At 49.5% G+C, this 23,270-nt stretch overlaps 2 protein-coding genes across 7 annotated transcripts in view; one reads left to right on the forward strand and one right to left on the reverse strand.

Annotated features, from left to right (window-relative positions):
* XRCC1 (X-ray repair cross complementing 1) overlaps nt 1-23,270 on the forward strand; it is a 28,614-nt gene that overhangs the window by 879 nt on the left and 4,465 nt on the right. For 2 of the 6 annotated variants that reach the window (XM_032388203.1, XM_032388204.1), the window contains exons 3-12: nt 8,998-9,108; nt 19,583-19,741; nt 20,638-20,712; nt 20,808-20,913; nt 21,137-21,246; nt 21,321-21,432; nt 21,876-22,131; nt 22,454-22,570; nt 22,759-22,852; nt 22,990-23,122. In XM_032388203.1, coding sequence (XP_032244094.1) covers nt 8,998-9,108; nt 19,583-19,741; nt 20,638-20,712; nt 20,808-20,913; nt 21,137-21,246; nt 21,321-21,432; nt 21,876-22,131; nt 22,454-22,570; nt 22,759-22,852; nt 22,990-23,122 — 1,273 coding nt within the window. The other 4 variants (XM_032388207.1, XM_032388205.1, XM_032388208.1 and 1 more) reach the window with 4 other exon arrangements.
* Nucleotides 18,146-23,270, reverse strand: part of ZNF575 (zinc finger protein 575) — a 14,718-nt gene continuing 9,593 nt past the window's right edge. The window contains exon 3 of the transcript XR_004297526.1: nt 18,146-19,335. The gene's annotated coding sequence lies outside the window, so the exon portion shown is untranslated. The remainder of the gene's footprint in view (nt 19,336-23,270) is intronic.

The following is a 23,270-nucleotide window of genomic DNA, read 5'->3' on the forward strand; positions in this document are numbered from 1 at the left end:
ATGACCATAGGAATCAATGTGTGGTTGTTTTTACTTTCTGGGCCTCAGTTTCCTCAGCTGGAACAGAGTGAATCATTCTCACTATCCTGCCTCCTGAAGTCAGTGGGCTCAGGGCTGGAAAGTGTCCCCGAAGTTCATGGAAACCAATCAACCCCATTTTAAAGATGGGGAAACTGAAGCGGGAAGTGGGGAGGAGTGACGTGGCTAGGCTAAGTGCCATTCTAGAATGCTTGCCAGGTTCTTCTGAGTGCTCTCACCCACTCTTCACCCCAGTGCTGTGAAGTTGGAGGGAGGCACGGAGGAAAGTGTGGCTTGACCCCATATGGTTACAGAATTCCAAGCGGGCTGTTCCTGTCACGGATAAGAAACTGGTGGGAGGAGAGAGCTAAGCATGTTTGAAGCATCTGCTCTGTGCTGGGTACTGGCCTGGATGATCTCACTGTTCACAGGCGCAGTGTGACGCAGGGGCCCTTATCACTATCAGTCAATGGCATGCTAATACTCAAACCCACATTGGTGCTCTGAACACTTTGTCACACTGCTTTGTGTTCACACACTGGCTTTCTTTTTTTTTTAAAGATTTTATTTATTTATTTATTTCACAGAGAGAGAGAGACACAGCGAGAGAGGGAACACAAGCAGGGGGAGTGGGAGAGGGAGAAGCAGGTTTCCCGTGGAGCAGGGAGCCCGATGTGGGGCTCGATCCCAGGACCCTGGGATCATGACCTGAGCCGAAGGCAGACGCCTAATGACTGAGCCACCCAGGCGCCCCTGGGGAGGGATGTTGCGGAGCAAGGCTTACATGATTGTGTCGAACCTTTTCTTGGTATCTCTTTTGCCCAGTGGTTCCGAAAAAGTTTGAGCTCACAGAGCCTTTTTAGAATTAGAGAGAAGCTGAGGATTCTCTCCCCAGGAAAAATACGCAGACCTATAAGACTTTCTGATTTTAGAAGTTTAAACATCTCCTCAGTCCCTAACAGAATAATAATAATGAGAGCTGACATTGGTTCAACGTTGCAACTGCCAGTTATGGTTTTGAACACCTCACATGGATCAACTCACTGAATCTATAAAAACCCCATGACCTAGAGTCTAGTATTATCTCCATTTGAGAGATGAGGAAACTGAGTCCCAGAGAGGTTATGCCACTTGATTAAAGCCAGTGTTTAAAACTGAGGAGGTACAAAACAAATAAATATATAAACTGAGGGAGGGACAAGTTGCTCACAATTTAGTCTTGGGACCTGGATTCAAGTCCCCATCTCTTCCTCTTACTCATTCTGTGACCTCAGGCACATTTTTCCATTTCTCTGAACCTGTTTTCTCACCTGTCCATTGAGAATAATGAGATCTAAGCCCGGGGTCATTGTGAAAATGAGGTGACATAACGTCTGCAAAAGTGCTCTGTCAACAGGTAGATGTTTGTGTAAAGGGAGGGATTCGTGTTTTTATTACTGGGTGATGATTCTGCTGGGTTCTCTTAGGATCAGGTGACCCTGGGAGAATCACATTCCATTCTGTACCCTAGTTGCAGTGGGAGCAGAGAGACCAGAGGGAGGAGAGACGTGACAGGGGGATGCGGGAACCAGAGGGGCCAGAGCAAAGCACAGGGTTCTCTGGTCTGGGAGACTGAGGGAGATATTGCAGCTGTCACTGAAATGGGAAACCCAGAGAAGGGGCAGCTTGAGAGGTGATACCTTCAGCTGGGATGTCCAGGCGTGCCGTGACATTGGGACTGAGGTCCAGGTGGCAATTAGGAATCAGAACCGGACCTGGATGGAGACAGAGGTGTGGAAGTTGTCAGCGCAGGGGCAGGACCTATAGACTCAGGAGTGAATGGATTCTTATGTTCATTCGTTCACTAATTATTTATGAAGCGCCTTCTATAGGCCAAGCGCTGTTTTAGGTCCTGGAGCTACACAGCAGCAGACAGCACGAGACCAAAATATGTCAGTCGTGTGGAGCTTTCATGTTAGGAGGGAAAGACTGACAAACCAATATGTAAAGAGCGTCAGAGGGATGGTGAGTGCTGTGGAGTAACATTAAACCCTTAAGAGGAAAGGGGAATGCTGCAGCTGGAGGAGGAGGCAGTGACAGGAAGTGTTTCTTTCTTTAAAGATTTTATTTATTTATTTGACAGAGAGAGAGACAGAGAGAGAGGGAACACAAGCAGGGGAGTGGGGGAGGGAGAAGCAGGCTTCCCGCGGAGCAGGGAGCCCGATGCGGGGCTCGATCCCAGGACCCTGGGATCATGACCTGAGCCGAAGGCAGACGCTTAACCGACTGAGCCACCCAGGCGCCCCAAGAGGTTTTTCTTTTAATAGGGATCCAGGAAGGCCTCCCTGAGCAGGTGACATTGAGCACAGTGAGCTATGTAAAGATCTGGGAGGAAACACAGACTCTGCGGCGGCCTGGCACCTGGCGTGCTGGAGGAACAGCAAGGAGGCCAGTGTGGGTGCAGTGGAGTTAGCCAAGGTGGGGAGAAGCAGGAGATGAGCTAATGGGGTGGAGGTGGAGGGCCCCCAACACGCTGAAGGCCTGAGAGCCACTGTAAGTACTTGAGCTTTTACTCTGGATGAGTTGGGAGCCACTGAAGGGCTCTGAGCAAAGGAGGAACAGAAGCAAACTTAGCTTCTCACGGAATCCTGCTTTCCGTGTTGAGAATAAAGCGCGGGGGGCAAGCGGCATCGCAGTGACTGTTAATTTATCCCACATGAGAGACACTTTGGGCAATCTTTTTTTTTTTTTTTTTAAGATTTTGTTTATTTATTTGACAGAGAGAGACACAGCGAGAGAGGGAACACAAGCAGGGGGAATGGGAGAGGGAGAAGCAGGCCTCCCGCGGAGCAGGGAGCCCAATGCGGGGCTCGATCCCAGGACCCTGGGATCATGACCTGAGCCGAAGGCAGACGCTTAACGACTGAGCCGCCCAGGCGCCCCCACTTTGGGCAATCTGATTGCATTTGGCAATGGCCAGGATTCAGGGTGACTCCAGATTCATCTAATGCTAATTCTGGTTCTTGTCAAGTGAGTGGAAAGGCAGACATTTCCGGACACAGATGCGTGTGGGTTAATCTGTGGAGTGTTCCTCCCAACCATGTTATGCAACATCTGGATTGCCACACAGGGTTCAACCCTCTGCTCGTGACGGCCACACACACCTTTTTTGTTTGCGGTAGCTGACGGAGGCTCCGAGGATAACCCATCAGCTGCTCCCAGGAGGGGAGTTCCAGCTTCTTGGCTAACCGCTCCTGGGCCGGAGGGCATGGCTGGGACGAGGTCCAGGTAGCTCTGGTGCCCCGCTGACATGCGTTCTTTAGAAGAAATGCTTAACAGCAGGGTGGCACACGTTTTGTGGTGGTTTTTCAGTGGCTTTCTAACCGTTCAGTTTGCCCTCGTGGCGTTTTCAATTGTTTTTCGCTTATTTGATGTGTAACAGGTGTACAGCGAAGTGCACTGTTCAGTGAATCCTCACAGACTGCAAGCCACGTACTCCCCATCTACACCCCATCCACATCCGAGTCACAGAATGGGCCCGGGCCCCAGGCCCCCTGCGTTCCTTCCTGTCCCTGTGCCCCACAGGGTAGCAACCGTCCTGATTTTTAGTAGCACAGATTCGTTTTGCCTCTTTTTGAATTTTATATAGATGGAAGCACGCAGGATAGACGTCTGTGGCTGCTGTCACTCAGCCTGATGTTTGTGACTTTTTTATTTTTAAAGATTTTATTTGACAGAGAGAGAGACGGAGCACAAGCAGGGGGAGCGGCAGGCAGAGGGAGACGGAGAAGCAGGCTCCCCTTCCGAGCAGGGAGCCTGATGTGGGGCTCGATCCCAGGACCCCAGGACCATGACCTGAGCCGAAGGCAGACGCTTAACCAACTGAGCCACCCAGGCGCCCCTGATGTTTGTGACGCTGATCCACATTGGTGGGTGTAGCTGTGGATGGCTCGTTCTCATTTCTGTGTAGTACTCCATAGCTGGAGAATACCATTGCAGTTTTATTAACTTTTTTTTAAAAAAAGATTTTATTTATTTATTTGAGAGAGAGAGAGAGAGCATATGCAGGGGGAGGGGCAGACGGAGAGGGAGAAGCAGACACCTCGCTGAGCAGGGTCCCTGACAGGGCTCGATCCCAGGACCTTGTGATCATGACCTGAGCCGAAGGCAGACGCTTAACCGACCGAGCCACCCAGATGCCCCAGTTTTATTAACTTTTTGAATGAGTATTATATGTATATGGTGCAAAATTTAAAAGGCACAAAAGGGTTTACACCCTCCTCTCCCTGCTTGTTTCCACCCTGTCCTGTTCCCTCTATAGGCAGCCACTGTTGGCAGTTTCTCACATGGCCCTCCTGGGTCACTGAACACCCATAAACAAGTTTGTCCACCTCTTCCACCAAGTACATAGTATATGCACCGTTTTCCCCCCTTGCTTTCTTTCAAATAACAATAGATCTTGGAGATCCAGTGGCATGGGGTAAAGTTCTACCTGATTCCTTTATTTATTTATTTATTTATTTATTTTTAAAGATTTTATTTATTCATTTGAGACACAGAGAGAGAGCATGAGCAGTGGGAGAGGCAGAAGCAGGCTTCCCACTGAGCCAGGAGCCCGATGTGGGGCTTGATCCCAGGACCCCAGGATCATGACCTGAGCCGAAGGCAGTCGCCCAACCATCTGAGCCACCCAGGCACCCCTACCTGATTCCTTTAAATGGTGCATAACCTTGCCTTTCCTGGACGTGGAACAATTTTTTAACAAAATGTCTCTCAGGAACTTTGCGAGCCTTCCCAGCCCCATTTGTTTTCCTGTCGTGAGTTATGTCTTCCTGAGAAAGGTGCACATGAACCTGGCCACGGATGACCGGCATTTCATGCTTGAGCTCGTCTCCTATCCGCTGACGCTGAACACTTACTTTTTTTTTTAAGTAAGCGTGGGGCTTGAACTCACAACCCTAAGATTGAGATCTGAGCTGAGATCAAGAGTCAGACGATTAACCAACTGAGGCTGGTCACCTCACTTTTTTTTTTTTTTTTTTAAGATTTTATTTATTTATTTGACAGAGAGAGAGACAGCCAGAGAGGGAATACAAGCAGGGGGAGGGGGAGAGGGAGAAGCAGGCTTCCCGCTGAGCAGGGAGCCCGACACGGGGCTTGATCCCAGGACCCTGGGATCATGACCTGAGCCGAAGACAGACGTTTAACGACTGAGTAACCCAGGCGCCCCAATTTTTTTTTTTTTTAAGATAAAATTCACATACCATGAAATTCACCATCTCAGCCATGTAAAGCGTACAATTCAGTGGGTCTTGGCATCTCGACAGCGTTCTGCAGTCACTGCCACTAGTCGAGAACATTTTTATCGCCCAGAGAAACCCCATCACCATTCAGCAGTCCTCCCTCTTCCCTCCGCTGCCCAAGCTGCCCCCCGGCAACCACTGATCCACTTTTTGTCTCTGTAGATTTGTCTGTTCTGGACCTTTCACATAGACAGGATCATACGCTATGACCTTTGTGTCTGATTTCTCTTACCGAGCATACACCGAGATTCCTATGTGTTGTCCTGTGTGTCAGCCTTTTCTGTTCCATCACGTGGATACACCACACGCTGCATGTCCGCTCATAAATTGATGGACGTTTGGGTTGTCTCGATATGTGAACACTGTGGCCGGAAATTCTTTATCACAAAGAAGAAATACAAGGCAGTACCTGTGCGTGTTTAAAGTACAAGTAGTTAATATATGCAAAAAAAAATCATTCACTCACAATACAGATTGAGCCTTGTGCTTTGTCACGTGGGAAAGGTAAAGATGTTGGCTTTTTACTTCGAGGGTTGAAATAGGGGAGTTGAGAAGGAGTGTGGGGCTGTAGGCAGGCAGCTGCTGGGTCAAATTTCTCTCCATCATTAGCCACGTGACATGTGAGCTATTTCTTTAACGTGTCTGAGCCTCTTTGCCTATCTGTAACACCGGGAGAGTACCAGACCCTTCCTTCTAAGGTAGTTGTGAGGTAAGGATTCATGGATGCCCGGCCCACGAAGAGCTTAGCCAATCGTGATAGACAGAGTCATGGCCTCTAAAAGACATCCACGTCCTGATCCCTAGAACCTGGGAATGTGTCACTTTACACAGCAGAGGGGACTCTATGGACGTGGTGAAGTTAAGGATCTTGAGGTAGTGAGATTAGCTTGGGTTATTTGGAGGATAGGAGGGGACCCAGCATCCTCACAGGGGTCCTTATAAGGAAAGAGGGAGGCAGGCCAACCAGAGAAGGAGACATGAAGAGGGAAACAGAGGCCGGAGTGATGCCGTCGCTGGCTTTGGAGGCGGAGGAAGGGGCCACAAGCTGAGGAACACATGTGGCTTCTAGAAGCTGGAAATAGGGCAAGGAAACAGATTCTCCCCTAGAACCTCCAGAAGGAATGCAGCCCCGCTGACACCTGGATTGAAGCCCTGTGAGACCAAGTTTCAGGCTTCTTTTTTTTTTTTTTTTTAAATATTTTATTTATTTATTTGAGAGAGACAGAGATAGTGAGAGAGAGCTCGAGCAGGAAGGAGGGGGAGAAGCAGGCTTCCCACGGAGCAGGGAGCCCGATGCGGGGCTCGATCCCAGGACCCCGGGATCATGACCTGAGCCGAAGGCAGAGGCTTAACCATCTGAGCCACCCAGGCGCCCCCCAAGTTTTAGGCTTCTGACCTCCAGATCTGTAAGAGGTATTGTTGTTAACCAGTGAGTTTGCGGTCATCTGTTACAGCAGCAGTGGGACACAAATACACCAGGCCCCCGGCACACAGTGAGAATCTGAAAGTGTTGGCCACGATGATTCCTTTGTGAAAGGATGGGGACACTGAGGCAAGTGCCTCACCAAAGCCACTTGGTCAGGAAGGGCAGAGCCCGAGTTACAACTCGGGGCATTGGTTCCTTCAGCAAATGGTTACTAGGCGCTTCCCGTCCATCTGTCCATCCATCCATCAGGAACGTATTGAAGTTCCTGTGGGAACAGTGTCCGCTGACATTTAGGAGCGTTTGCTCTGTGGCAGGCACTATTCCAGGGGCTTCTTATGTATCCCTCATTTGAATCTTTACAACGACTCTGAGTTCGAAGTTGTCACTGTGCCCATTTTATAGGTTAGGAAACTGAGACACAAGGGGTGAAATGAAACTCTTTGCTCCAGGGTCACACAGACTAAGTAAGCAGAGCTGGGAAGGACCAGACACTGTTCGGCATTCACAACACAGTGGGGAATGACTTAGATATTGTCTCTGCCTTCATGGAGCTTAAAAGTCTGGTGGGGGAAACAGATGCCAGAGATGCAAATAAAAAGTGTAGTTACATAATTAAGTGGTGATAACTGAAGAAAAATAAGAGTGGTTTAGGCAGGGGGGATGGCAGGTGCAAAGGCCCTGTGGTGGAAAGGAGCCATTGTGCTCTTGGGACGGAAGGAAGGCTGGCGTGGCTGGAGGGGAGCCATCAAGTGTGGCAGGAGGCTGAGAAGTCAGACTAGGACCTGTGTACCTGGGCAGCACCGCACACCGTCCCAGGGCTCAGAGCTGTGGAGGCAGGGGGAGCCGTCAGGAGGCCAGCTTGGCTCTGCCATGGGAAGCCCCTTCCCTCAGCACCGCCTCCTTCTCCAGCGTGCCCGTGATGGGGTGGAGGAGCACGCGTGGACTTGAGCCAGCCTCCCTGGGCTGCAGGCCCGGCTCTGCCACTCACCAGCTGTGCGACCTTGGGGAAGTTACATAACCGCTTCCTGCCTTTGTTCGCTCGCGTGTTAAGTGAGCCATTGTGAGGAGAGGAGATGCACGTATTGCGTGTCCGGTACGACGTGAGCACTTCAGTGTTCGCTGCAGGTGTTACTGTGGCTGTTATTTTCGTGAGTCATCTCAGCTCTTTTCAGGAGGAGGGTTATAAGGACAGCCCGCCCATCCCACACGGAAGAAAACCGCCGCTCAGAGAGGTTGCAGGGCCCTCGGCTTGCTCAGCTTAGAAATGGCAGGGCTGGATTTGAACCCAGGCTCGTCTACCCCAAGTCCAGGCTCCTTCCTCCCCTGTAGGGATGTCTCTGTGGCGGCGTGTAGGCGAAGTCTGGGCGAGTGACAGGGCCGACTGGAGCATCAGATGCTCCTGGGGGCGGTGGACTAGGTACCTTTGAGTGCTGTAATAACTTGTCATTCTAGAAGCCAAAGAGAAGAGCCCCGAACTGGAGAGCCGACTTGCATCATCCGTTCCTAACTGCCTTCCCCCCCCACACGGCTTTCTGTGCCTTTAACTGTCAAGACGGGAATGGCAGACCCTTTTTCGGGGAGCCTTCCTCCACATAGATAGCTCTTTCCTTCCTTTAGAAAGTAGTTATGGAGCATTGACTAACAGTGCCTCCTGACTGACCGGGGCAGAGTGTCTACTACATGCTGTGCAGTGTGGCCATAGTATTCGTGTGTATACTCCTGGATTTGGTGATTATCCCCATTTTACAGATGAGGATACTGAGGCTCCAAGAGACTGGCTGACAAGGCCATTTCGCTAGTGTATGGCAGAGCTGGGATTCAAACCCAGGAAGCCATGGTGAGCAAAACCACACCAGGCCCCTACCCGGGGGGAGCTTCCTCAGAGTCCTGTGTGACTGGGGGGAGAGGGGACAGATGTGCCATTTGTGTGCATGATTATTTGAATGAAGTTGGAACCCTGGCAGGTGCTACCACGGAGAGCTCCATGGCAGCGGGTTCCACACCGATCTGGCGGAGTCTGGAGGTGTTGGGGAGGCAAGCATGGGGGCTCATGCATTCATCCAGGGAAGATCTCCTGAGCTCCGACCTCTGGGCCATGCCCTGTGCTACACGCGGGGGACACGGTGACACCCCTTACCCTGGTTCCCACTGTCACAGAGCTGACATTGCGAGGGGACGTGGCAGCCCAGCTGGGGGTCAGACCTCCCCTGAGGGCCCACAGTGAGGCCAGGGGCAGAGCAGGCCCTGACAGTGGGCTTTCCCCTCCCACAGCTGGAGAAGGAGGAACAGATACACAGCGTGGACATCGGCAATGACGGCTCGGCCTTCGTGGAGGTGCTGGTGGGCAGCTCGGCTGCAGGGGCTGGGGAGCAAGACTACGAGGTAAGCAGGGCTTCAAGATGAGCCCCATGCTGATCCCTGCCCCAGGTGCCCTCAGCCCCGTTCCCGCCAGGGCCTCCTGGGTGAGTCCCACTGCCCTCTGCCCCCTGGAGGAGCAGGCACAGGTGATAAACCGCACACCAGGGCAGAGACCCACGTTTGCTTCGGGGAGGGGGCCGTGAACAACCGGGCACACTTGTTTGGTCTAAGAGGCAGCCACTGCTTGAGGGCAAACCTGCTTTTCTGTGGTCCTAGAGGTTCTCACAGATGTCCTGGCAAATCGAGATTCCGCATTGTTTGGGATGCCTCTGTTAGTCACTTTATTTTTTTTTTTATTTTTTTTAAAGATTTTATTTATTTATTTGACAGAGAGAGACACAGTGAGAGAGGGAACACAAGCAGGGGGAGTGGGAGAGGGAGAAGCAGGCTTCCCGCTGAGCAGGGAGCCCGATGTAGGGCTCGATCCCAGGACCCTGGGATCATGACCTGAGCCGAAGGCAGACGCTTAACAACTGAGCCACCCAGGCACCCCTGTTAGTCACTTTATATGGGACAAATGTTGACAAGAAAGAATGCCTTTTGCTCTATTAAAGATATTTTATTTTATTTATTTTATTTATTTTTTAAAGGTTTTATTTATTTGAGAGAGAGAGAGAAAGCAAGCGCGGGGGTAAGGGCAGAGGGAGAGGGAGAAGCAGACTCCCTGCGAAGCAGGCTCCCCGCTAAGCAGGGAGCCTGACATGGGCTCGATCCCAGGACCCCGGGATCACGACCTGAGCTGAAGGCAGACGCTTAACCGACTGAACCATCAAGACGCCCCTATTTTATTTTATTTTTGAAGATTTATTTATTTGGGAGAAAGAGAATGTGAGCGTGAGGAGCGGGGGGGCAGAGGGGGAGGGAAAGAATCTCCAGCAGACTCCCTGCTAAGCTTGGAGCCGGATGTGGGGCTGTATCCCGGGACCCTGAAACTATGACCTGAGCCAAAATCAAGAGTCGGCCACTTAACTGACTGAGCCACCCAGGCGCCCTGCTCTATTACACATATTTTAAAAGTTGGCACAATCCTTTTCTTACTGGTTGAATTCATTAGAGCTGGGTTGGTGACATCATAGTTAACCAGCTGGCTAATCCACAAAATGTTTTGGGGTAGAAATAAACCTACTTGGAAAAGCAAGTTTATAATTTTAAGTAAACAGTAAACCAGTTTCTTACAAGATGAGTTTTTTTCCTTGCAGTGAGAAATTGTTTTTAGTTGAAGTGTATTTTGCAAACAATAAAATGCACAGATCTTAGTGTCCGGGCCGAGGAGCTCTGACGACTGTATACCTGTGTAACCGGCCCCCAAGTCAAGACGTGGAGCCTTGCCAGCATCCCGGGGAGGTCCCTTGCACCCCTTTGCAGTCATTCCCCCCCCCCCCACCCTCGCCAGCTCAGGCATCCTCTGGTCTCTTCCGTCACTCCAGACTAGCTTTGCCTGTCGTAGAATTTCATATAAATGGAATTTTACAGTATGTACTCTTTTTGTGGCTGGCTTTTTTCAGTCAATGTCCTGTGTTTTTGAGATTCTTCCATATTGCATGTCAGCCGAGTAGCATTCACCTCAGGCAGAGACCACAATTTGTTTCTCCATTCTCTCGTGGATGGGCACCTGGGCTGTTGCCACTTTTTGACGATTATGAAGAAAGCTGCTGTGAACATTTTTGTACAAGCCTCTGCATGGAGATCTCTTTTGGGTAAATACCTAAGAGTGCAATTGCGTTGTCTTAGGGTAGATGTATGTCTTAACCTTATTGGACATTGACCGTTTTCCAAAGTGGTTGTACTGTTTTATGTTTTCTTCAGCAGAAGCTGAGAGTTGTAGTTGCCCCGTATCCTTACCTGTCCGTGATGTTGCCAGTTGTTAACTTGTTAAATTTCAGCCATTCAGATGGCACGTGGTGGTGGTTGTTTTTTTTTTAAAGATTTTATTTATTTATTTGAGAGAGAGAGAGAGAGAGAGATCACAAGTAGGCAGACAGGCAGGCAGAGGGAGAGGGAGAAGCAGGCTCCCTGCTGAGCACAGAGCCCGATGTGGGGCTCGATCCCAGGACCCTGGGATCATGACCTGAGCCGAAGGCAGATGCTTAACCATCTGAGCCACCCAGGCGTCCCACGTGGTGGTATTTTATTATGGCTTTAAGTTGCATTCTCCTGACAAGTAATGTGACATCGTGTTACCTTTCACGGACTTACTAGTATTCATTTATCTTATTTTATGAAGTGTCTGTTCAGGTCTTTTGCTTGTTTTTTATTGGGTTGTACATCTTTTTGTCATGCATGGGTTTGTTTATTTATTTTTTCTTTTCAGATACATGTGTTGCAGATTTTTCCCCCAGTCTGTGACTTGCCTTTTCATTATCTTAAAAAAAAATTTTTTTAATTAAAGTATAATTACCATACAGTGTTATACTAGTTTCGGGTGTGCAATGTAATGATTCAGCATTTCTGTACCTCACTCAGTGCTCATCACGGTCCAGGTACTTACCTTTCCATTATCTTAACAGTGCCTTTTGATGGAGCTGATGAAGTCCAATCAATCAAGGTTTTTTTTTTTTAAGTTTCTTCCTTCCTTCCTTTTTCTTTTTTTTTTTACTGCTTTCTTTTTTTTACTTTTTTCTTTTTTATTTTTTTTTTATTTTTATTTTTATTTTTTTTTAAAGATTTTTTATTTATTTATTTGAGAGAGAATGAGAGACAGAGAGCACGAGAGGGAAGAGGGTCAGAGGGAGAAGCAGACCCCCTGCTGAGCAGGGAGCCCGATGTGGGACTCGATCCCGGGACTCCAGGATCACGACCTGAGCTGAAGGCAGTCGCTTAACCAACTGAGCCACCCAGGCGCCCCTACTTTTTTCTTTTTTACTGCTGAGTGCCTTTTGTGTTCTGTAAGGAATATTTGCCTGTCCCAAAGTCATAATGATATTCCCTGTACTAATTTCTTATTGCTGCTATTACAAATGACCACAAACTCAGTGGCTTAAAACTGTAACACAAACCTACTGTCTCACAGCTTTAGAGGTCAGAAGTCCAAAATCAGTCTCAGTGGGCTAAAATCTTAGTGTCAGCAAGGCTGGGTTTCTTCCTGAGGCCCTAGGGGAGGATCCATTTCCTTACCTACCACAACTTCTAGAGGCCGCCTGCATTCTTGGCCTGTGGCCCCTTCTATCTTCAAAGGCAGCGATGACAGTACTCTAACATCTGCTTCCATCCTCACTTCTGTGACTCCGACTCTCCTGCCTCGCTTTTTCTTATAAAGACCCTTGTGATGATACTGGGCCCACCTGGATAACCCAGGCTTATCTCCCCATCTCAAGATACTTAATCACATCTGCCACGTCTCTTTTGCTATATTCATAGGTGCCAGGGAGTAGCACATGGAGCTCTTCGGGGCACCATGATTCTGCCTGCCACCATCTTCTGTGTTTTTTTCTAGAAGCTTTATAATTTTAGATTTTACATTTAGATCTCTGATCCATCTCAAATGAATTTTTGTATATTGTGTGAAGTAGAGGACAAGGTCCTTTTTTTCCTGTTTTTGTTTTGTTTTTTAATGTTTATTAAAAATACTCTAAAAAAATATTTTCTTGGGGTGCCTGGCTGGCTCAGTCAGTAGAGCATGCGACTCTTGATCTCAGGGTTGTGAGTTTGAGCCCTACATTGGGTGTAAAGATTACTTAAAAATAAAATCTTAAAAAAAAAAAAAAAAGGATTTTCCTTTTCCCACTGAATTGTTTTGGCTCTTCTATTGCAAATTAATTGATCATATATGTGTAGGTTTATTTCTGTACTCTATTCTGTTTCATTGATATGTATGTTTATCTTTGTGCCAATACCACACTGTCTTAATAGTAAATACTGAAATCAGATTGTGTTGGACTTCCAATTTTGGTCTTCAATAGTCTCTTAACTATTCTAGATCCTTAGCATTTATTTTCATGTAAATTATAAAACCAGCTTGTCAATAACTTCATTTATTCCAGACTTACAGAAAAGTTGCAAAAGTAGTACAAAGGATTCCCTTATAATCTTCACTCAGATTCCCCAAATGTTAACACATAGGTACATATTTTTTACTGAACTGAAAGTAAGTTGCATACGTGATTTTGCGTTATCCCTATTCACTACAGTGGATATTTCCTAAAAAGACAGACATTCTCTTACTTAATTTTAGTACAATTAATCAAAATTAGGAAACTAACCTTGATATAGTACTTTGTCATGTGATCTCAGACCTTATTCAGATTTTCTTCATCAGCCCAATAATGTTCTTAATAGCAAAAGAAAATTCAGAATCATGCATTGCATTGATTTGTCATGTCTGCTTGGTTTCCTTTCCCTGGGAACAGTTCTCGTGACTTTCTTGTCATTTTATGCCACTCACATTTTGGAATGATAGAGGTCAGTGACTTTGTAAAATATCACTCATTGTACAAAATGATGTTTCCTGATGATTACATGTAGGCTGTACACCTTTGGCCAGAACACCACAGAAGTAATGTTGTGTTTTTCTCGGTGCATCAGATCGGAGCACATGCCACTGACTTGCTCTATTACTGATGGTGGTAACTTGGGTCCTTTTGTTAAGGTGGTGAGGGCCAGGCTCATTCACTGTAAAATTATTGTTTTGCCCTTTGTAATGAATAAGTATTATGGGGAAATACTTTGAGGCTATATAAATATCTTGTTACTCCACAAACTTGTATGCACTAGTTTCAGCATCTGTTATTGATTCTTGCCTAAATTATTGATGCTATTTGAGTGATACATTTTTTAATATTTATTTATTTATTTGGGGGGAGCCAAGGGAGAGGGAGAGAGAATCTCAAGTAGACTCCACACTGAGCAGGGAGCCTGACATGGGGCTCGATCTCATGACCCTGAGACCACGACCTGAGCCGAAACCAAGGGTCAGACGCTTAACCAACTGCACCACCGAGGTGCCCCTGAATGATATGTTTTTAAATTTCATTTCCCAGTTGTTGATAGCATAATAAAAATAAAATTGATATTTATATTTTGACCTTGTATCTTGTGACCTTGCTAAATTTAGTTATTAATTTTTATGGGAGAATCCCATGGGATTTGTGTAGATCCCTTGGGATTTTTTTTTTTTTACATAGACAATCACATTGTATGTGAATAAAGACAGTTTTCTTTCTTTCTAATCTTTATGCTTTTTTTTTTCTTTTTCTCATTTTATCACACTTAGTATCTCTAGTACAGTGTCAAATAGAGGTGGTGAGAGTAAGACATCCTTGTCTTGTTCCTGATCTTACTGGCAAAGTGGTGAGTCTTCACCATGAAATACAATGTCAGCTGGAGACTTGTTTATAGATGTGTGTTGTCAGGTTGAGGACGTTCTTCTCTAGACTACTTTGTTTAGAGCTTTTTTCATGAACGTGCGTGGAATTTTGTCAAGTGCTTTTTCTCATCTGTGAGGTACATTTTCACAAATGCGGTTTTCCTTTGGCAAACATTCTCATTCTCAAGGTTATATAAGTTGTAAAAAAAACTGAAGCACATGAAATTTTGAAGGTTTATTTGAACAAACAATTCAAATCGGGGGCTCAAACTGAAAATGATTAGGGGTGTTCTGTGGGCAGGCTAGGGCAGAGGTTTTTATAGAGAAGACGCTGAAGCAAACCAAAGACGTGGTTTAATTGGCTAGAGTTTAAACAGTTGTCTTGTTTGGGAAAGTCTAGTTATTTGGCTGTTAGAATAGTGGTTCTTGAATTTCATTTTCTCAGACTTGAGAAATTTAGTTGGCTGTTTATGATTCATTGTGTTTGCATTTCATTTTCTGACTCTGGCTTAGATTTGGGTTTATTTACAGAGGCTCCCTAAGCACTAGAGTCACCCAGTCCCAGAAACCCTGCTTGTTAACTGTTTTAACAAAGTCAGCAGTTTTGGGGACTATTAAAAAAAATTCTCTGTTCTTGGCAAACAGATTTGGATCAAAATTCTATTTGTAATGATGACAACTGAATAAGTGCGTTTTTAGTTACAGTTTTATCATATCTTTATAGGTGAATGTTTATTATTCGCCCTCTTATCTGTCTAGCAAGGTGGAATGGCTAGTCGAGGCTTTATCTTTTCAAATTCTGAAAATGCCGATGCCCAAAAGTCTCCCATTCTTTCAAGAATTTTGATTAAACTTCTGCTGGAGTCCTGCATTTTTATTATAACTGCTAACCAAGACTGAATTAAAGACTTGGGGGATGCTTCGGTGGCTTAGTCGGTTAAGTGGTTGCCTTTGGCTCAGGTCATGATCCCAGGGTCCTGGATTGAGTCCTGCGTCGGGCTCCCTGCTCAGCAGGGAGTCTGCTTCTCCCTCTCCCGCTCCCCGTGCCTGTGCTCTCTCTTTCTCTCTCTCTGTCAAATAAATAAATAAAACCTTAAAAAAAAAAAAAGACCCTGGGACTCGTGTTGTTTAGCTTCCACCCAGAGACCAGATGGGGCTGGAGGAGTCCAGAAAGAAAATGAAATTGAGGGGCGCCTGGGTGGCTCAGTTGGTTAAGCGGCTGCCTTCGGCTCGGGTCATGATCCTGGAGTCCCGGGATTGATTTCCGCGTCGGGCTCCCTGCTCAGCGGGGAGTCTGCTTCTCCCTCTCACCCTCCCCCCTCTCATGCTCTCTCTCTCTCTCATTCTCTCTCTCAAATAAATAAATAAAATCTTTAAAAAAAAGAAAAAGAAAATGAAATTGAGGGGCAGAGCAGGGCTGGTCCACATTGGGGTTGCCTGTACAAATCAAGTGTAAGGCACCTCGTGTAATAACTAATACCATTTCCTACAAGATCAACCTGTTCTTTTCTTCCTCCTCCAAATTCTACAAGGGAAATACATAAGCTTTCAAGGTTAACATAGTCTAGGGAATAAAGGTTTAGCCCTAGAACCTTAAATACAGTGTCGGATAATAAAAGTCTGGTAACTAGGGGCGCCTGGATGGCTCAGTCGTTGGGCGTCTGCCTTCGGCTCAGGTCGTGATCCCAGGGTCCTGGGATCGAGCCCCGCATCGGGCTCCCTGCTCCACGGGAAGCCTGCTTCTCCCTCTCCCATTCCCTCTGCTTGTGTTCCCTCTCTTGCTGTGTCTCTCTCTGTCAAATAAATAAATAAAATCTTTAAAAAAAAAAAAAAAAAAAAAAAGTCTGGTAACTAGAGTTGTTTTCTTTTTCCAACGAATGGGAGGAGTGAGGACATCTACCTGGTGGTATGGGTAGCAGCTGCCCGCCATAGTTCGCATTGCCCCTTCATTGTTGTCACTGGGTGATCAAATCAGCTCCCCTGTCGGCTCAAAATCAGGCCTTTTATAAACAAGTCAAGGCCAGGGAGACAGCTTTCTTTCTGTAGAATTGTCTTTGTCTTTGTTGTTTCCTCTTCATAATCAGAGCTGAGCACGAAGAGGCCAATAGTTAGATTCAATGTTTTTCTCAGCAAAAGGCTTTCTTTTCTGATTTCACCAAAGTTCACAGCATGTCTGTGAGAAAACACAAAGTAAAACAGAACATAGCCAACTCAAATTGGCTCACTGCGTAAGAATATTTATTGTTTCCTTGGGAGGGAAGTCCGGCATTAGGCAGACCCAGAGTTGATCTGGCAGTCGGGGTGCTTGGTTGGCACCTCTTGATTCTTTGGACTTGTCCGCACAGTTACAAGAGGATTGCTGCTGTTCCATCCATCACCTAGTAGCGCCCAAAGCAGGGATTGGAGGAAGTGGAATGGCAGGAGTTCAGTGGCTGTCTTCCATCCTGTTTCTCAGTAATGAGGAAGGAAGATCTTTCCCAGAAGGCGCCAGCAGCCTTCCTCTTACCATCACATTGGCCAACTGGGTCATGTGCCCGACCCCGACTGGCCATTGGCAGAGGGAATTAATTGCATGGCTTGGACCAATCATGGTTTATCCCTTAGTGTTGGGCAGACAGCTCTTCCACTTTTTCAGAACTGCCTGGTCCATTTGATTCTCATTTGTCCCTTCATCATACCATCAGGAACTCCATTTATTTCTTTAAACTTTTTTTTTTTTTTAAAGATTTTATTTATTTATTTGACAGAGACAGACACAGTGAGAGAGGGAACACAAGCAATGGGAGTGAGAGAGGGAGAAGCAGGCTTCCTGCGGAGCATGGAGCCCGATGTGGGGCTCGATCCCAGGACCCTGGGATCATGACCTGAGCTGAAGGCAGACACTTAACGACTGAGCCACCCAGGCGCCCCTATTTCTTTAAACTATTAAATATACTTTTATATTGTGTGTTTGAGAATTTCAGTGTATGCAGCCTTCGTGAGTCTGAGTCTGCAGTTTGTGGTTTCTGCTGCTTGTTTCCATATGCCTCATGGTTTTGTGTGTGTGTGTGTGTGTGTGTGTGTGTGTGTATTAACCTCTGTTCTTTAGGAACGTGTCTGTGGGAAATCTCTGAGGACTTGGTTTGAAGTACATTCCTCCAAAGAGGATCTGCCACGGTGTCAGGTGATCTTGTATACATGGGTCTGCTGTGGGAAAAATGTTAGGGTTTAAAGCTGACGGCCAAGAAAGAATTCTTGAGATGTTTTTGGTGCAAAAAGATGGTTTTATTAAAGCACAGGGACAGGACCCTGGGGCAGAAGGAGCTGCACTGGGGTCATGAGGAGTGGCCCAATATATACTTTCAAGTTCGGAAGGGGTTAGGGAGAGCGTAAGCCTCCCAGTTATTTTGGAAACAAGGTTTCCAGGATCCTGAGGAGGCTAGCTATTGTTAGGAAAAGGTCATTTATTTTAGTAAAAACTCCGTCATGAGACTCTTCAGATGTATATCGGTGGGTCATATGCTTGGAGGATGATTGCCAACATGTATCTTGGGGAGTAGAGATAAAAGAAGTTTCCAAAGGAATTTTTGTATGTTAAAGTAGATTTACAGGATCCTAGGGGTCAGGCTAAGATTGCCTTTTGCCCTTAGCAAAGTATTAACATCGAGGCAGCTGAGTCCCTAGAGGACTGTCACTCTGCCCGTTTCAAGGACTTGTCAATGGGCTGTAGGGAGTAAGGAAATTTAATAATTTTTTTCCTGCCTTTGTTCCCCACATCAGGACCACTTAAAGTCTTCCGCTTGGGTTTTTCCATGCAGATAGCTCATATGAATTTTTTGCTCCAAATCCTTGAGAGTACAGACTTGTGCTTAGGATTCCTCCAGAGCAGTTTTCATGTTTTCTCTGTTGTCCTCCAGAGCGAGGGCCTCCCACTGACTCACTCCACAAGGCACATTTTCCCCTAATTTACTCACAGAGGGTGTTGCCCTTTGAGGGGGCTAAGCTCCGTGTGAATTGGTGATGGTCTCTGAGCTACTCTTCTTCCTTGCCTGGAGCCCGGGCTTTGTCTTCTGTTCCCGTCTCCACTACCCGCCCCCCCCCGCCACCCATTAAAATTACATTCTCTGGCACCCAGAGTCAGCAGCCCTGGCAAACACCAACCTCAGTGCCACCCACCCTATCAGTCAGGGTCCTGCCAAGAGACTGAAACCACACCAGTTATTGAAACCGAGAATTTAACCTAAAGAATTAGCAGCTACGTATTGAACCCGAGAGGCAAGAAGACCGAGGTGTGGTGAAGGAGTAATGCGGCGAGCAGCTGCCACGCCTGGGGTCGGGGAAACAGCGATATTGTTGGAATTCCTGAAACGTCGATGCTTAGAAGCTCGGAAGTGGGGTTCCACAGAGCTGAAACTCAGACCCTGAGGAGCTGGCGCTGGAATCCCTGAGAGGGGCCGGATGACGCTAGCTCCGCAGGTGATAAGACGCTGAAACCAGATTCGCTGGCTGCCCTGGGGAGGGGCTGCTGCAGAAGCACACCAGGGGTGATGCTCACTGGAGCCTCAAGAAGCGGGGAGCACATCCCTCCTCCCTCCTTTTGCCTCGCGGCCTCTCCATAGCTCCCCCTACTGGCAGGGCCCGAGAAGGAGCAGTCGAAGAGGCAGCCATGTCCCCGCCCAGCATCCCAGCGCTGAGCCCCAAGAGAATCACTTATAACAGGTGCAGCTCTCCTAGCTCTCTGGATTCCGCTCTCTCACGTCTGGCCTCCCCGATACTTCCTCTGCTTTCCGTGAACTCAGCTGTGCATTTCCAAAAGGTGTTTGAACATTATGCCAGTCACTGTGATTATTCTCCGCTGGGAGGGTTCTTTAAGGCCGTGTAGCGGGCTCTATGGCCAGATAGAGGAGACCCTGTGAAAGAATTTGGAGGGGGTTTATTTAGACCTGGAAGTGGAGGGATCCCTCTGGGGCCTGTGTCAGGGAGGAACTGACCTGAGGTCCAGAAGCAAGAGAAGAGAGAGGCGTTGAGGCATGCGGAGGTGCAGGCTGGGTCTGGCGACTCCCTAAGCCCTGCTCAGGCCCCTGCTTTTTTCCCGGCCCCAGGAGGTGTCATTTAAGGCAGCCAGCCCTGGTTCTCCTTCGATGTTCCTTCTTCCAGGTCCTGCTGGTCACTTCATCTTTTATGTCCCCTTCCGAGAGCCGCAGTGGCTCAAACCCCAACCGTGTTCGCATTTTTGGGCCCGACAAGTTGGTCCGGGCAGCAGCGGAGAAGCGCTGGGACCGCGTCAAAATCGTTTGCAGCCAGCCCTACAGCAAGGTACCTGGGGTGGGAACTGGGGGTGCAGGGTCCTCGGTCCTGGGCAAGGAGAGAGGTGAGGGGCCAGCATTGAGTCCTAGAGGGCTGGGAGGATGGGGCAGCTGATCTCCCCAGGGGATTCGGAGGAGACTGGGTCCCAGAGGCCTCTGAAGGGGTTTGCGATCCTTCCCATAGGTGATGCTTCATTCCCTAGAGGATGTCTGGGAAGGGCAAACTGCAGGATCTCAGAGGGGAATGGGGAAAGGGCGCAGCTGTCTTGGCAGAGGAGCAGTCTAACAGTTACCATCACGGGATCTGGAGTCAGACGCTGGGTCCACCACTTCTTAGCTGTGTGACCTTGGGCAAGTGACTTAACCTTTCTGACCTCAGTTTCCTGCTCCTCATAGGGTTGCTGTGAGGTAGGGATGCTAAGCTTTGGTAACAGCAAGACTTGAGTATGTCATGACATATGTCCGCCACACAGTGGAGGTAGACTTCTTACCCAGGGACCTGTCTTGGGGGATGTTTGTCCGGTCATCCAGGGACCCAGGCTCTGTGTCCAGCCGGCAGAGTGGGAAAGAGCCTGGAGCATTTCTGTGTTCCAGAAGTGGCACACAGTGCTCCCTCCCATTCTGTGGTCAGGAATTCGGGCATGCGGGAGAGGATTCACTCGGACCCCCAGCAGCCTCTGTCACTTGCCATGAGGCTCACGGAGCTGGTGCACGTAAAGGGCTCACAGCTGAGCCCAGCCCAGAGTTAGGGCTCACTAGCAGCTTGATGTTATTATTGTCATCATTGTCCTCTGGGCACCTCCCTAGACATGTGTGTCCGTAAGAGGGAAAGAGCCAAGTGAAAGGGGCTTGGGGTCAGGCCTCTGTCCTTGGCCAGACTTCCTGACCCCCACCCTCCGTTCCCAGGACTCCCCCTATGGCCTGAGTTTTATACGGTTTCACAGCCCCCCAGACAAAGAGGAGGCAGAGGCCTCACCCCAGGTAAGCTCTACCCACCCACCCCCAGAGCCTTCTCCCTACCGCTTCACCCCCACCTGCCAACAGCCACTCACTGTGCTGACCTTGTGAGACCTTAGAAGGTGACCAAGCTTGGCCAGTTCCGCGTGAAGGAGGAGGATGAGGGTGCCAACTCCCTGAGACCCGGGGCCCTCTTCTTCAGCCGGATCAATAAGACCTCCCCAGGTAAGTGTGGCAGCTTGAGTCCTCAGGGAGTCCAGGGTTGGAACATGAAGGTCTGAGGGAGGAGGAGCCTAGGGACTCCTGGGTCAGAGGGAGGAGGTGGCTGGGGGCCTGGACTGACCGGATCACTACTGGGCTTTGGGAACAACATTCTGTCCCCTGGGTAGGAGCGGAAGGCTCTCAGGGCCCAGCCCTCTCACCCTGGCTCCACTTTCTCCCTCGGTAGCCACAGCCGGTGACCCGGCCGGACCCAGCTATGCCGCTGCTACTCTGCAGGCCTCTAGCGCCGCCTCTTCAGCCTCTCCCGTGTCCAGGGCAGTGGGCAGTACCTCCAAGGTGACGTAGTCAGACCCTGGTGGGTGGAGAGGGCGGAGAGAGGCTAGGGGCCTCAACTCATCCCAACCCCTCAGCCTCAGGAGTCCCCCAAAGGGAAGAGAAAGTTGGATTTGAACCAAGAAGAAGGGAAGACGCCCAGCAAACCATCAGCCCAGCCCTCACCACCTGCCGTCAAGAGACCCAAATGTGAGTGCTGGCTTCCTTGTTCTTGTACGGTCCTGTGCTCTTCTGTCCTGCGGGAGGAGGGGCTGGGGGTAGGACCCCTGGGTCTGAGGGAGGAGGGGGCTGTGGGTCTGGACCCCTGGGTCTGAGGGAGGAGGGGCTGGGGGCCTGGACTCCTGGGTCTGAGGGAGGAGGGGCTGGGGGCAGGACCCCTGGGTCTGAGGGAGGAGGGGCTGGGGGCAGGACCCCTGGGTCTGAGGGAGGAGGGGCTGAGGACCTGGACTTCTGGGTCTGAGGGAGGAGGGGCTGGGGGCCTGGACTTCTGGGTCTGACGGAGGAGGGGCTGGGGACCTGGACTCCTGGGTCTGACGGAGGAGGGGCTGGGGACCTGGACTTCTGGGTCTGAGGGAGGAGGGCTGGGTTTAGTCCCAGTAGTACTAAATGAATCCACTCTTTGTCTTCCCCAGTGTCAGCTCCCACCCGCACCCCGGCCACCACCACAGTCCCTGCCCCAGCACGAGGCACAGTGCCAGAGAAGACCCGAGAAGGCACTGAGCCCAAGGGACCCCGAGCTGGCCCGCAGGAGCTGGGGAAGATCCTTCAGGGTGTGGTGGTGGTGCTGAGTGGCTTCCAGAACCCCTTCCGTTCGGAGCTCCGGGACAAGGCCCTAGAGCTGGGGGCCAAGTATCGGCCGGACTGGACTCCAGACAGCACCCACCTCATGTAGGCCTGTGCCCTCCTCCCCTCCTTGCTCCCCACTGCTTCTCCTTCTCCTTCTGGCTCCTCCATCTTGCTTTCTCTCTCTCCCTGTCTGCCTGTCTACCCATCTGTCTCTGTCTCTTCATTTCTCTGTATCCTCTGCCTCTTTTTCTGATTCCTACATCTTTCCCTTGGTCTTCTAATGTCTTTTTCTGTTTCTCTCATATCCATCTCTTTCTCTCTGTCTCTGACATCTCTCTTTTTGCCCCTGTCCCTGTCTCTCTTTGCCTTTTCCCGCTCAGACCCCACCTGACTGACCACACCCTCCCTTCTGCTCCCCCACCAGCTGTGCCTTTGCCAACACCCCCAAGTACAGCCAGGTCCTAGGCCTCGGAGGCCGCATCGTGCGGAAAGAGTGGGTGCTGGACTGTCACCGAATGCGGCGGCGGCTGCCCTCCCGAAGGTGAGGTCTCTGTTGGGGGTGGCTGTGGTGCCTGACGGCTTCAGTGGGGCCCTTCCAGAGCTGGAAGCCAGGGCATCCTGAGCGATTAGTACATGCCAGTCACTGTGGCTTCCTGAGCACCCTCCCCCACCCCATCTCCCCTGAAGGGCACGATATGCTGTTTGTCTGAGGCCGGATTCCTCCCCTAGGTATCTCATGGCAGGGCCAAGCTCCAGCAGTGAGGATGAAGGGGGCTCCCACAGCGGCAGCAGCGGGGATGAAGCCCCCAAGCTTCCCCAAAAGGTCCTATGCCTCCTGCCCTGGCATGGGGGAGGGTGCAGTGGGAGGAGGACATGGGTCTCTTGTGGTACCCCAGACTCTCCACTCCTGCCTTCTGCAGGAACACACACTCATACGCATGCTGCCCCCTCCCTCCTCAGCGCCCCCAGACCAAAACCAAGCCCCCTCAGGCAGCAGGACCCAGCTCACCTCAGAGACCCAAAACCCCAGAAGAGACCAAACCAGCCTCACCAGGGCCCCAGGAAGATACCGACACTGAGGGGGAGCAGTCAGGTCAGAGCCTGAGGGAGGAGGGCCTGGGGGCCTGGACTCCTAGGTCTGAGGGAGGGGGAGGGGCTGGGGGCCTGGACTGCTGTCTGAGGGAGGAGGAGGGGCTGGGGGCCTGGACTCCTGTCTGAGGGAGGAGGAGGGCCTGGGGGCC

This window comes from Phoca vitulina, unplaced genomic scaffold (genome assembly GCF_004348235.1).
Source record: "Phoca vitulina isolate PV1807 unplaced genomic scaffold, GSC_HSeal_1.0 scaffold52, whole genome shotgun sequence".
NCBI classification, from domain to species: domain Eukaryota; kingdom Metazoa; phylum Chordata; class Mammalia; order Carnivora; family Phocidae; genus Phoca; species Phoca vitulina.